The 15,995-nt window shown below is 34.8% G+C and overlaps 1 protein-coding gene across 2 annotated transcripts in view; it reads left to right on the top strand.

Moving 5' to 3' along the window:
- The window catches only part of LOC306872584 (glypican-6-like), a 192,411-nt gene extending 176,781 nt beyond the window's left edge, over positions 1-15,630 (top strand). Inside the window, exons 7-9 of one of the 2 annotated variants that reach the window (XM_079421200.1) lie at positions 8,987-9,117; positions 13,062-13,237; positions 14,888-15,630. In XM_079421200.1, the coding sequence (XP_079277326.1) occupies positions 8,987-9,117; positions 13,062-13,237; positions 14,888-15,087 (507 nt within the window). In that variant the 3' untranslated portion in view covers positions 15,088-15,630. The remainder of the gene's footprint in view (positions 1-8,986; positions 9,118-13,061; positions 13,238-14,887) is intronic. The other variant, XM_079421199.1, reaches the window with a different exon arrangement.
- The last annotated feature ends 365 nt before the right edge of the window (positions 15,631-15,995 follow it).

Raw genomic sequence — 15,995 nt, 5'->3', positions numbered from 1 at the left:
GCTTGCATGACTGGTTCAACTGGCATTTGACATCACTTCCAAGATCTCGGGCTTCAGGGAAGGCAGAGGAGACACAAGAGACGAGGCTGTAAACTTGGTTTTCACTGTTACAGAAGTCGGCAGGGCCTTTTAACTCTGTTGTAAATGCTTAGTTAGGGTGAACTCATGAAGTACTGCTGGCAACCCATTTTACTCGTGCCGTGTGATGTATTTTCGAGTGAAAATGGATATTAAATGGATAAAAATGTAGGATGGGATGCAATTTTAATCTTTTGTTAAATTATAAATGGCTTTAAGGTCACTTTTGATCCATTTAAAGAATCCTTGCAGCATAACAGTTACTCACCCGAGACAAAATCTAAATTACATTTAGGTCTTGCCATTAAGTATAAAAATATATAAGGACCCATAAAAGCCTTAAGTGGTTTATTGATATGCCTGGGTTTTTATAATGAGTGTCTATAATGTCTTTTATAATGTAGATGTCTTCAGACCAGTACTCAGAGCAGATTAGACATTGCATGTGTAATTTAGTGTAAAATAAGTAATTTCCTGTTGCCAGCAGGTAGTGCTATGACCCCTGTTAAATAAAAATAAAAATAAGGCATATGCTGGTTAGGTAGGTTTTGAAGCATGGATGCTGGTTTAAGCTGGTCTTTAGCTGGTCATGAGCTGGTTTAAGATGGTCCATAGCTGGTCATGTGCTTGTCCTATGCTGGTCCTAAGCAACTAGCTCCTGCTCAGGACCAATTTAGGACCAGAACATGACCAGTTTAAACCAGATTATGACCAGCACATGATCAGCTTAAACCAGCATCCATGCTTCAAAACCTACCTAACCAGGATATGCAGTTTTTTTTAACAGGGATTATAACTGAAAATTGGCCTTGAGATGTGTTCAGGCCAGGACTCTTAACAAACATGTGACGTTTGTGGCAGATCGGACATTGCATTTACATTTACATTTATTCATTTAGCTGACGTTTTTTATCCAAAGCGACTTACAATTGCTATATATGTCAGAGATCGCACACCTCTGGAGCAACTAGGGGTTAAGTGTCTTGCTCAGGGACACATTGGTGTCTCACAGTGGATTCGAACCCGGGTCTCTCACACCAAAAGCATGTGTCTTATCCACTGGCACCCCAACATTGCATGTTAAATTAGTGTAAAACAAGTCATTTCCTGTTGCCAGCAGGTGGTGCTATGATTATAACATTAGATGTGTTCAGGCCAGGACTGTTATCGCAAAGACCTTATGATCACACTCACCAAAGTTGAAGATGATCCGATTAAAACTGTAGGAGGAGTTCGTTAAAGTACGAGGCCTGAAAATGGCAAAAACTGCACAAAAATCATAGAGGTAATTAAAACTAGCTGACTTCCTGTTGGGTTTTGGATGTTGTACCAGGAGACTTTTTTGTAGGTATTGGTGTGTTACATGTGTCTACGGAGTTTCGTACACATACGTGAAACATAGCTCGAGGGGCTTTTTTTTCTTTTATAGGTGGCACTATCGAGCCATTTTACCACAGCCACCTCTGAAACCTATATCAGATGTAAATTTTCGCCACTTCTGACACGTGTGCAAAGTTTCAAGCATGTTTAGGCCCTCAAAAAGGTGATTCATTTTGGAGAAGAAGAAGAAACGGAGCAATTCCAATAAGGTCCTCGCACTGCAGTGCTTGGGCCCTTATAATGTGCATTAGCATGCCACAGCAAAAAGAGAAAACATACAATTATACTGACTCTCCAGTAACAATGGCAATAACATCAGAAAATATATTGTCCATTTCGTTGCACTGAAATCATCTGAACAATCCTTCAACATAGCAATCATTTCAAAAGGTTCTTTTGTTTGCTATGATTATTGCATGCCCTTTGCAGTCTTCTCCGTAATTATTTTTTCTGTTATTCTAGTTATTCAATCTTTAACGTATCATTACATAGGCATGGACCTCATAGCATAGAAAAAAAAAAAAAAACTCAGCTGGGAATAAAATCATTATAAATTGGGACATGTCATCTCCTAAACTTTCTAATAGAGGGCAGTTGCAGGTGAATTTTGAAGGTTGAAAGTCGCATGTAGACCTGGCCAGCAATGATGGGTCCTGCTTGTATTCCCCGGTGAGCCGGAGAACTATCAGGTCTAAATGGCGCCGAGCACATTTAGTACCACAATGATGGATTGTACCTACCAAACATTTCCTCCTATTTTAAGTGAAAAGGAGTCCAGAGGCTAAACTCCACCGGTATGCTGTTACAGGCACATTTATATCCATTTGATATAAAACAGGCAGTTCTGACCCTCTATTCTTATGACATATGTTCAAAAACATAAAATAGCACACGTGCACCAATTTAAGTTATATAGCCAGAGCTCCAAAAATAAATAAATAAACTGAAGATTTCTTACTGTTGAAAAGCATAAAAATAAAACATTTGTTAATTAAAAACATGATTGTGTAAACATACAGAATTATGGATTGATAAACATAATTATCTCGAATCAAAATTATAATTACAAAAAAATATGCTGAATCATATAATTAAATGCACCAGATAGCATAATTATTAATTTTTCGCAATCCACTGTTGTTGTATTGTTAATAAAACTATTAATTTGTTTAAACATGTCTGTATTTAATCACATTTTCATTATAGATGCGATAAACCACTAGAGACCGAACAATAGGGTTTTTTTATTTATTTTATTTTACCATGGATTTTGGTTGTTCTGCTTTGTTTACCATGGTAAAAAATCACTGTAATGTCCATGCTCTTGTGGTTTAATTCATTATTTTGTTGTACTATAATTATTAGAAACTAGATACTTTGAAAAAAGTTTTAGCTTACTCTACCAAACCAGCTAATTTTGATTTAGCAAAGAACAGACTTGTAGTTGAATTAATTAGACTACATTACATGGAAATCAATTTATGGCTTTTTCCTCTGCTCTGAATAGATACCGCCATATTTTGGAGTGTTTTTGAACTGGCGCAGTAATTACAGCGACACATTCACAGAATATAAGGATGCTTTTCCACGGATAACACAATGACGTCTCGGCTGTTGTTGTTTTCTAGACTGTTACAGAAATGTTTTCTAAATGAGTCCCACTTTTTGACTGCAAATACATTTACTCACGCTCAAGACATTCCAAACCTGTATGACTTTTTTCACATAATAAGAAATAAAAGCATAAGGGTTTGGAATGACATGTGGATGACTAAAAGATGACTTTTTTTATTTTAGGCTTTGAATAATTTCTTTAAACCTCTCTAATGCTTTAGCCCAGAACATCACGTCATCAAGGAGCTGAAGATTTGCTGGGAACCCACGTGTGGAGCCATGGCACATGTGAATGATGCCCAGAGATCAGACTCTGCTGTCTGGCTGTTGTCGAGCTCAGACGAGTGTTGAGCAATGAGACCCAAGCGAATAGCAGTTCTGCCCTTAACTCATCCCTTCTGGCAGGCCTGTGTGCTAATGATCTGTGTGGCCGAACGGTTAGACGATCCGCAGCCTGTCCCAGCGCGCAACGCTTGCCCAATATACAGCCACTCACTTACTGCTAACATAAGGCTTCTCTTAATACACAGCATGTATTTTAATACACCTTTGAAACATGAGTTGGTTTATTTATTTATATGCGTGCTCTTGGCACGCTCTCTACTGTCTGGGGAGACTTTCTATATCGCTCTCACTCAGAGGTGCAGCAGCATCTAGTGGCCTTGCTGGAAAGAAATGTTTGCGTGAATGAAATGTATTTTTCTCACCTTTGCCTCAGTGGTGTTTATGCAACGTCTTGCGAAAAGATAGCTACTGAATAATAGTTATCTCTCTCTCTCTCTCTCTCTCTCTCTCTCTCTCTCTAATCTGTTGTGCAAATCAAAATGCTTTGTTTGATTTTGTTCTGAGCCCATGCAAATAAAAAATATATAGTTGCATGTATCCACAAATGTAAGCATGAGCAGAACTCATTTCTGTGTAAATTTATAATAAAAAATGCATGCATTGAAACTGGATGAACGCAATAAAGTATTGCAAGAATTTACGCAAGCATAGTTGCAAAACTACAAACAATGCAAAAAGTATTCAGTTGCGGCGATTTACGCAATCCCAATTTATGGTTTTACGATTGATTAGCACAACTCTAAAACAATGCAGCTCGCCCAGAGTGCAACAATTTATGTGAGAAAGATTTTACGAACAATCTACATAAAATGTTAAATGATCAGTCTTAAGGCCTGTCAATAATTATGATATAGTTTTAAATGAAGATTTGAATGTAAAAGAATGGCAGAGTTCATATAATAAAGGCACAGATGAACAATATCATCAAATTTTTTTTTCCAGCTGATTACTAATTAAAACATTGACAGCCAATCAGAATCCACCTGCTTTAAAGAGCTAGAGCATTTAAAGCGACAGATGACAAAACTGCAGCATGTGCTAATAATAAACAGAACAATATTGTGCATTGGTGCACGTGCTAATATAGTTATTGTTATGGTTATTTTCTTGGTGTGAATGGGTCTTTTTGACAGTTTATGCAGTTAGCTAAGCATTAAAATGTTTGATGTAATTTGCACATAATTTGTTTGTATGAGAATCCAACAGTTTACACAGAAATTTCATGTCAGTTGTCATTTATGAATGAGGCCCATACATTTGATTTACAGTTTGTATGAAATATTGTAAATGACCTTTATGTATATATTTTGTTACAAGTTTTTATTTTTATTATAAAATATTTTAATGATTACTGTAAAATGATTTGTCATTTATTTTTCTGTTGTTTTATTTTAAATATTAAATATTTTAAATATATTTAAATATTACTATAAAAATATTCATAAGAATTTTTTGTCATTTTAAAATAGTTTTTTATCAAATTTACTTACTTTTACTACAAAATAATACAGTTCAGTTATGAAACTCGAGGTGGTGCAGGCTGACGGGTTGTTGAATTCAGATATAACTGATGATATTCAGAGAGTTAAACGACTTGGTTCAAGCTGATTGGTTCATGCTGCATATGCAGCCAATGAGCTTACTGCCTTGCATTTATATGGCTAGGTAGTAGTATTCACTTGAGATTCCTGCAGCGCGCTTTCAGAGTATCTCTGAAGCCCTCCACCTTCCCCAGCTCCACCTGTATAGATCTGCTAGGGGTTATTTTATATGCTATTTGTGCAGCAGCAGTATGACTTAAATACTCATGGCACCGTATCACCATATGCATTGGCAGTAGCAAGTTCTTGTACTTGCTTGCAGCAGCAGCAATCATCTACAACTGCAGCTATAATCAACAGCAGCAGCAATATAGCAGATCTAGTCCGCCAAGACCAAATACATTAACATTGTCCTATCCATCACTATGCTAAAAATCTTCCGAGTTGTCATGATTGAAATATGTTTATTACTGTAAAATCAGAAATTGTGAGAAGTGTCCATTCTGTCATTTAATTCCTTTTTATGACTTGCTGTGGTTTCCATAGCCAGTGTTTTTTAAGAAGAAACTGGCCGTCTGTTTATTTGTTACATAAGGTTCATCTAAATCCCACATGTACTGAATCCAACAAAAAGAACATCATCTCAGCCATCTTTTCTGTACATTCAGCTGGTGTGTGTTTATCTTGACACCCTCGTAAAGCATCCATGCTAAGGTGTTAATATCAGCATCCAGCCTAACAGCTTATGAATGCTAACTAAAAGCTCGGTGTGAAAGCGCTCCAGATCTCTGCAGCCCGTGGTCGCAGATTAGCACTTCAAAAAGGGCAAAGCAGTCTCCAACTCTGACATGCCGTCAATACACATTCTTTAATGTCGTGCCTCTGGCTGTTGCTGTTGACATGGGCAGATAACCTCGGCGTCATTTAGCGCATCTTATTTTTGCAGAACGTGACATCCGGCACCTTTTAATCCCATTATATCATTATTATTTGTAAGAAACCTAATATACTCGCATGATGACACATGCAGGATGTGTACAGGTTTCCTGTGCCAACAAGAATTAATGTCACTTTGCTTGAGGTATTTATGGCGAATTGTGTAATGATGCTTCCAGGGCTCTGGTACTCATACATGTCTAATATCAGAAAATAACTCAAAAAAACAACCCCACGTCAAGGATTCAACGTAAGATTCATTCAACATAATCCACACATACAGCAGCAAATTTCTCCCTGTAATGAAGTAAAACCATTTCCTTGGCCAGTATTTTCATCATAATTTCCAGTAAAAATATCAAAGTATTCAAGATCAATTTACTTGAGAGTTAAAAAAATATATATAGTTCAACCCAAAATTGAAAATTTGCTGTGCATTTATCACTTGCTCATCAAAGGATCCTCTGCAGTGAATGGGTGCCGTCAAAATGATAGTCCAAACAGCTGATAAAAACATCACAGTAATCCACAAGTCCACACCACTCCAGTCAATTAATTAATGTCTTGTGAAGTGAAAAGCTACACGTTTATAATAAACAAACCCATTATTAAGACATTTTTGACTTCACTTCCGACTAAATATGAGTCCATAATCCATTAAAAAAGTCTATCTGCTGTTTTCTCTCACATCGAAATCCACCCACACATTTGTTTAGAGCCGTTTTGGCTTGTAAACGAAGCTTAATCTGTGCAGATTTCTCTCCTGATTCAGACCAGATGACTTTTTCAATGGAGAAAGCAACATAGGACTCCTATTTTAGCAACAGTTTGAAGTTAAAAACGTCTTAATGATGGATTTGTTTCTTACAAACATGCAGCTTTTGGCTTCAAAATATATTAACTGGAGTGATGTGGATTATTTGTGGATTATTGTGAGGTTTTTATCAGCTGTTTGTACTCTCATTCTGACGGCACCCATTCACTGCAGAGGATCCACTGGTGAACAATGCTACATTTCTCAAAATCTGTTCTGATGAAGAAACAAACATAAAAGATAACTATAAAGTTTTAAAAACATTCTCATCATTCTGGTATTTTTATAGAGTGCTAAATCAGTGGAGAATTGGGTTTAACCCCAGTCAGAACCCTGCACTGATAAGCATCAATCTGTTTGCTTTCTGGAGTGCGGTGCGCTTCATTAATAAAATCAATCTGCACACATAAGGCTCTGGGCTCAGATCTGGTGATGTATCAGAAGGCGAGATTTTATCGATGACTTGATGTAATGTCTCGCCACGAGCTAATTTTCTCTTGGACAAAAGGCAGTTAGAGTATAATGCAGATAAATAATAGAGTACACCTTTGGTTGAGTGAAGACTGTCTGGGGCCATTTTACTTTGACCTATAAGGTACACCTTACACAAAGGGGAATATACAAGTATATTATCTACTAAACCCTTAAATGAATCTATTCAACTCTGATAGACTTCTCTAGCAACACAGAATGGATCAGGTTAGCGGTTTTCTTCTGTGAAAAACTTGTGCCGTGATGCTATGCATGTCAGTTATAATGTATTGTTTTTATTATTTTGCTTTATAGTCCATCTGGGAAAAAATCAAATATCACTTATGTAATGGTATAGTCTCTTCATTAAGCCACATGATTTGAAGAATCCTTTCTATCTTAAGCGCAAAAACTGCAGAGTGAGTTATGAAACAAACTGTATTATTTAAGCAATTCAACATAAGCAAGAGCGTTTATACTATGCAGCAGATCAGTAAACAATAAGTTGATAATATTGCACAATATTGCCAGTTAGTTTTGATTCTTGCCACCAAGGAAAATGATTCCAGAGCTGTGCTTCTCTGAACAAGAGGTAGCATGTTTCCTTCCTGAATTTTATGATTCGATTGAATGAACATTTTTTGATTTGTCCCTAAGTAAATCCATGCTCAAAAATGCTTAATTTCCTGTTTTCTTCCAGAATAAATCAGTGTTTTGAATGAATTGATTGAATGAACCATTCAATGACTCGCTAATAAGGAAACCCAGTCATTTTATCCCTGTGTTCGTGAATGCTTCAGTTCATCGGTTAATTGAATGCTCCAGTTAGACACTCACATGCTTTGTTCCTGAATGAATCAGTGTTTTAAATGAATCAGTTGAATGAATGATTCAGCGAGTCACTCAAAAAGGCAGCCAGTTGTTTTGTTCCTGTACAAATCTTTGTTTTTGTAACGAATCAGTTTAGTGAATGCTTCATTCAGTCTCGTACCTGCTTTGTTCCACAATGAACTAATATTTTAAACAAATTGGTTGAGTGAATGATTCAATGACACACTAAAAAAGACAGGTCACAGTTTTGATTGTGTTTTTGAGCAAATCAGTTGAATGAATGAATCAATCAAATATGGTTACTTGTTGAAATGATGTAACTCACAGAAAAAAGTCACTGAAAAGACTCCAAAGTGATACAAAAGTTGCAACTAACTGTTGTATAATTATATTTTGTTGGTTGTTGAAATCGTTATCCCAACTGTAGGTAACAGTAATAGTGAAGCAAGTACTGCTAGCCATTAAATGGTAGAAATACTGTGCATGCCTACAGAGTTGAAGAACAGCAACCATTTAATAAGGCATGTTATGAGTGAAACAGACAACCAGTGATGCGTCTAACAATGGACTAGACATTTATAGGCAATTTTTGCAGATAAATCTTGGCATAATGCCTGCAAATAAGTCCAATTTCTAAACCTCTCACTATGCCATGGTGGGTTGAGAAGAGCTTCCAGCGATCCCGTTCAGTCATTTTCAGAAAATCCATCCTTCTGGTTGGTACAAAAAATACCAGAACAGCTTAGTGGAGGATTAGACTTGCACCTGGTTCCCAATGAATTATCTAACAGTGTTAAAACTGAAAAAGTGAACTGAATGAGATTTCCATGCAAATTGTTGGCCTCATCTTCCACCTTCTTTATAATAATCCCGACTCAATCCATCCCTCAGTTCAACATTTGCCTAAATCTTCAATCTCTTAGTGTATTTGAGTGGTCTTGCATATGCTAAACTGCCTTTCTGTGCATGATTCCAGGTGATCGACATTAAGGAGAAACTGAAGGAGTCGAAGAAATTCTGGTCTTCGCTGCCAGACAGCATCTGTGCAGAGGACGAAGTGACTGACCCAAATGAAGAGCAGTGCTGGAACAGTCACACAAAGGGAAGGTACGACGGTCACCTTCAGACATAGATTCCCTTGAGTCGCATTGCAGATCGTTGTGTTTCAATGACACCTTCCATGGTAATTGTTTTAACGATAATAGGTCATAGGAAAATGCAAAACACGCTTTTGGAACAATAGAAGGTTGCTGTCTGTCAAAAAAAAGCATATATTGTGTTAACCAACCAAACATAAACAAACAAACAAATAAATAAATATAATCAATTTGACTTGAAATTAAATTAAAATTAAATTAAACTTGTAATACAATTATAAATTATTTCTGAACATTGTACTCTTAAAAGTTCAAGTTTGGGGTCGGTACGAAGAAATTAATAATTGTATTCAGCAAGGATGCATTAAATAGTACAGACGTGGCATTAAAGACATAATGTGATATAATGAAAATTCAGCTTTGCATCAAAGGATTAAATTATATTTTAAAATGTATTCAAACTGAAAATGGCTATAAATGTAATAAATTAAATACTTTTAAATATGTAATTATTCATCATTTTAAACCATCACCGTTACCTTTCTAATTTTATTTTGTGCAGAAACTAGTTGCATAGTGTTTGGATTTATAAAGATCAATAAATTCTAAATAAATATACTGACATAAATCCATTTTTACAATATATATATATATTTTTTCAGCTTTGTAGTAAATTATTATTTTTTTTAAATCAAAAAGAGAACAGCTACTTTATTTTAAATTGTAAAATTAATTTACAGTATTGCTGTTATTTTATTTTATGTTTTATTAAATAAATGCAGACTTGGTGAGAGGAAAAGACTTTTCACAAATCAATCAATCAACCTTTGAATGTTTGTGTATATTAATATGTGAAGTTGAGATGTTGCATCCATAAACAACTATAGGGTGCAACGGGGCTAAAGGCACCCCGGGGTGAAAGGTGCATTTGATATAATTTTCATCTAAACCACTAGATGGCACAAAAACGTGGCATAGCACTTCCAAAACATTCGCTTTTCAAGATGCACGTGTATATTTGTCGGCTCACGTGCAGCAGCGTAAAGTTGATTCTGTGCTTACTTGATCTAATATTTGATGTTTTTAAAAATGTTGTAGATTTAAATAGCAAATGGGAATTGCTCAAATTAATACATATATTTTTTGACAATCATTTTATGATTTTCAGTTTTACGATAATTAAAGCAACAGTTTTTAAATAACGGAAGAATATGTAAAAGTATGGTATTTGGGGTAAAAAGCTGCTGTTGGGGCTAAAGGCGCACGGTAATTAACATGATAATTAATAGATGGCTGTCTTTTCCATTTGTTGACATGACATGGTTAGATTCAGATGGTAAATATCATATATTATGTTGGGTGTCCATATTAGAGATAATCACCATGTTTAGAGAGAAACCATCACATTTAAAAACATGTTAATCATATCATATAATTTGATGTTACTACTGTAAATATATATTCAATTATTATTTGATCTATTGTAAGCTATCAATGCAATTCATTATTTTTTAAAAACGTTGCAAGACTTAGAAATTCCTATGAGACATAATGAAATGCCCAAGGACAGCAGTTTGCATGTTACGTTTCTTAAACAGCATTTAAGACAGATATATATGGAATAAAAAGGCTTTGGATGGATTGACAGGCCTGTGGTTTTACAGTAGTTCATCTCTTCAGTTCATCTCAGTTCACATGAACACGCCATGATGTCTGTCACTCCGTCTGCCCGCCTTTGACAATTAGCCAGACGGCTTGGCAGAAAACCCACCCGCTTTCCAGTCCTCCACAAGTGATAATATCAGCAGATGGTGCAATATAAGATGTGTTTCATTTTCATTCCAAGCGGCCTCATCATGTAAATGACCCGTACTGTGTGAAGAGAGGTTTTTTTAGAGTACCTAAAAGACAAATTAACGCAAATGATAAGACTTTGTGGTGCTGAAATACATGTGATTTTTATATATATATATATATATATATATATATATATATATATATATATTTTTTTTTTTTTTGTCAGATCTGGTCTCCACGGAGTACACCGGTCTCATTATTGGCTAATTACTGCTTAAAAACCACACAGATTGCATTTGAATAGGAGCACATTTGCAATGCCGCAACCTGGGAGCATTCAACAAGTTTCATTTATTTTTCCACAAAGCACCACCTGAAATATTAATTAGGCACAAACAATTACCTCTTGCTAAAGTGCTTATTAGGAGATTAGATCTCAATAGAGTTCGTTGCATGCATAATGCTGCAACATGTGTTTATACTGACTCACAGGGTTCAGATAAAGAGGCAGAAATCTAGCAAAGGCAAACATGGTATATGCAATTAATTCAGACTTCATTGTGTAGATCATTCAAAAAGATAATTGTGACTATAATTTCTTGCTTTAAAATTCATCACAGTTCGCATTCATCACATTCACATGTATCACTTTATTTCATTTTAGGCAGAAACTGATTGTTTGGATTTATAATATTCAACAAATTCAACTAAATTCATTTGACTATTTCTCATTAAACTTCAGTACTGTTACTTTTTTGCATATTGTTTGGATTTAAAATGTTCATAAATATTCAATAATAATCATATAAATGCATTAAAATAAATGAATTTTGACTACAATTTCCAATTTTAAAACTGTTGCATAGTATTTGGATTTATAATATTTAATAAATTCAAATAAATGCCTTTAAATAAAATAATTTTACTAAGTTCTTATTTTAAACTTAATCACAGTTACCTTTTTAATTTTATTTGGCAAAATAAAGAAACAGTTTGAATAGTGTTTGTAATTATAAAGTTCAATAAATTCAAATAAATGTATAGTAAATAAATAAGCTCGACTATAATTTTTCATGTTGACCTTCAACACAGATGACCTACCTATTTATTTATTTATTTAGAAAGTGGTTGCTTGAATTTATAATATGCAATTAAATCACATAAATCTATTTACATTTACATTTAAATAAATGTAAATAAATAAAAACTGAGAATATCATTGTTAGACGCATGATCCGTTAATAATTCATTTGCAAAATGATTTATTTACTAAATTTGAATTCTTATTCAGTCCATATTTATCGCCTTTTTTGCAACTACTTACGAATATAATCTGCTAAAGTGTTTTATTTTTATTTTTTGTACATTTTATTTAACCAGGAAACGTTTAAGATTTTAAAATGCCCTTTTTTTTAGATGATCTGCATGTACCAGAAATATCTGTTTTATAATACATGCTGCATTTTAATGATACTAATTTATTAAAAGTGTTTCAGATTTTTTTAACTGAAACTTTAACACTTTTATTAGCTGCCTTGCAAGCACATTTCCTTCAAGAAATGCAGATCTAGTAATGTTTGCATCTTTTCAACCAAGGTGATTTTCACGCTAGGTGAAAGTGCAGCTTGCAGCCTGCCATTATTCTTGTGTTCTACAGCGCAGGACAACGCAAAAACGCTGACTTCTGATGCACGCGGTGCAAGTGAATATTGCAAATTAAGTCATTATGCACACAATGTAGAGCTGCAGGGCATGTTAATGTGAACGTGAGAGGTGCTGATCCTGCTAAAGTCGCTCCTGATAGGGTCATGCTTGAGTCAAAAACAGCAACACTTCATCATGTGACCATTACAAATGCAGCAAAATATTCAGGTTTTATTATAATCAGCTGGAGAAAATGCACTTCGAGGCACATACATGTTTTTGCATTAATGTGTTTGCATAAATTATGATTTATGTTTAATTTATTACATTTTTGTACATAAATGCATTTGCATTTGCGAGTCCCTTGACTCGCTTTTAAAAAATTGTAATCAAATATAGATTATATCAAATCTCAGATTCAAAAAAGTGAATCCTTTATGTGTTTGTTGAACCCCGACTGTGAAAGCCTGCAAACAAAATATTCCCGCCAAATGTTTGCCTGTTGATTTCCAGATATTTCCCTGAAGTTGTAAAAGACGGCCTCACGAACCAGCTCAATAACCCTGAGGTGGAAGTGGACATCACGAGACCAGACACCTTCATCAGACAGCAGATCATGACCCTGAGAGTGATGACCAACAAGCTGCGAAACGCCTACAACGGCAAAGACGTCTACTTCCAGGATTCCAGTGAGTTGCTTCCTTTTGAAAAAAAAGGCCTAAAAGTTTCAAACATAAAATCTTTCCATCATATATATTTTTTTTTCACAAACTAAGACAAAGCATATATATGCTTCTAATTTTACATCTAATTTTTTATTCAAGAATTAATTTAAATCATGGAATAAAAAAAAAAATATTTTTTTTTTTTTATCAAAAAACATTAAATATAAACTGAAAAAAAAAACTAAATATATATATATATATATATATATATATATATATATATATATATATATATATATATATATATATATATAAATAGTGATTGATAATATATGAATAATTAAAAATTTATTAAAATTGCAATCATTACAATCACACAAGGAAAAATACAGACATGAGATGCCACCATGAATACAAGCATCTACATATATGCATTTGGCTTTTATCCAAAGCAACTTACATTGTGTTTTGAGGCAGAAATTATAAATAAATTAATTCAGCGTGTGAATCAAACCCTGTGAATAAAATTGGCATTGCAAGCATTATTACTTACAAAATGAGAAGTTATAAAATATATACAGTAACTTCCCAGTTATGTTCGATTTTGTAAGTTGGAAAATTCACAGCCTATATAGGAGTTTGTTTACTTTTCAGTGCAATATTGAGGTACACAAATAACTCAGCAACCTCATCTCTCTGAATGCACCGCTCTGTTCTCAAGGAGACACATTAGTATATGTCATATGCTGTTATTGACACTTATTTTGGTTTCGACCTACTTTAGATCTGACTTTCTTAAAGGTATAATGCATTGATGAAAATAGATTCAATTGCACAGATAAAAATAAGCCCAAACTGACATGCACATTTACACCCTTCTCTGATGCAAAAGCTCTCCAGCATGTGTTATTCCCCGTAAAGAGGCCAGCCCATCCCTCAAACGGCCGCCCGCCGGCTCCATTAATCATTCGACGGCGTCAGAAAGCGTCACACGCCGTCTAGACCCTCTGCCAGAGTCAGTGAAATGAGATCCCTCATCTGTCACAAACTCACACCAACAAGAAGCTGAATTATGATAATGGCGGGTCCGGTCTGGGAATATTCACGTCCTCCGGTGCCATTTATGTTTGCTGGGGTTTGAATTGATTAGGAGTAACTCTTAAACCTATGTAGGGACCAAATAATAATCATTCAAGAAATCAGTAAATCAATTCAGAAACCAATAAATCAATGCAAATATACCAACAAATAAATATAATTGAATAATAAGAAAATAGTAAAAGCATTCAAAATAAATTGAAAATACAATATAAATTTTAGCAGTTGATATGTAAATAATACAAAAGCCCTTTATAAACACACATTAAAATATAATATTAACTTAATATAATAAAACATATATATTGTAACACTTTATTTTACAGTTACATAAATTTGAAATTAGCTCATTTAGTGGATAAAAGTGTAAAATTTCTCTGTTTAAACATTAGTTATGCTCTCTATGTTCTATTGTGAATAAAATATTGGCTCATGTGATTTGAAAGTCTTTTAGTTTTCATTTTATTCAAATTTATTCAGGCTGTATTCTCCAATTTTTAACTGTACTGATTTTGCTGGTGCATGTAATTTCTGTGCATTTCTTTGCACACTGACTCGTGTGTTTCTCTACGCCAGGTGATGAGGAGAGCGGCTCGGGCAGCGGAAGCGGCTTCACCACAGAGCCGGAAGTGGTCCATACGGAGCCGCCGATGCTGGAAGCAGACAAAAGCGACCCTCAGCCACCAGCAGATGCGGCGGACCCTCAGCAGATGCCTTCACTGCAGTTACTATCCGCTGTAACGGCCCTCACATGGCTGCTGCTGCGGTGGAGATAATGGCAGTAGGCGGCACACAGCCACACGGACGCTTAAGACAGACGCAGCGTCGCTCGCGCTGTTAGCCTTTCCCTAACTGGACAGGACGTTTTCCAAAAAATAGCAAGAAAAAGCCGATGAAAAAAAGAAGAGCAAGCTAGCTAGCCAGACATGAGGAGGAAACCTTTGCATCCTGCTTGTTCCAAAGAATGCTTGGTGCAATCAGAAGCCAACTGCTCTCATTTCTAAATGAAGTTAAAAGAAAAGCAAACTTTTCGAATGAAAAGTGGTCGCCGTGCAAATGGAATCGCTTTTTTGGGAAAGAATGGGAAAAGATGAAAATCTATTTTTGTTTTCCTTTTATACTGCATAAAATGAGACAACAAAATACGCTTTTTTTTTCTTTTTTTTGGTGTTTCGCCCCTCCTGAGTTCATAGTGCGATAAAAAGCAGACGTTATAAAGAAAAAAGAATAAAAATCTATATAAATCAACTTGTTTATGTACCACTGTGAGAATGCATGGGGAGGTCATGAGTAAATGTTTTTAACTGTGATTTTCACACAATTTTAATGCTTTTACTCTTTCTTTTGTTGAAATGTTTTTGTTGTTATTTTGCTAGGCTGATGGCGATTTAAGGTCATTTTATAGGACTACAGATGATGAGCGTGAAGGTCGAGTTTTACCGAGGGCTGCTCCTGCTTAATTTAGAATTAATCTTAATATATAAAGGTTTTAGTTAAAAAATGTTTTCTTACAGAGAAAGATTTATTTATATTTCTAATATAATTATATATTTTGGCTTTACCAGGTAGCAACTTTTATTCAAAAGCGCATATCTAACAAAATAGCTCTCTCTGAGAATGATGTTTTTTGCTCTTTTCAGTGCAAACCCATTAATTTAACAAATAATTTCTTTTTGGATGTACC

Source organism: Barbus barbus (assembly GCF_936440315.1).
Source record: "Barbus barbus genome assembly, chromosome: 7".
NCBI classification, from domain to species: Eukaryota; Metazoa; Chordata; class Actinopteri; order Cypriniformes; family Cyprinidae; genus Barbus; species Barbus barbus.
The sequence above is the reverse complement of the archived record's forward strand: the minus strand, read 5'-3'. Positions and strand labels throughout refer to the sequence as shown.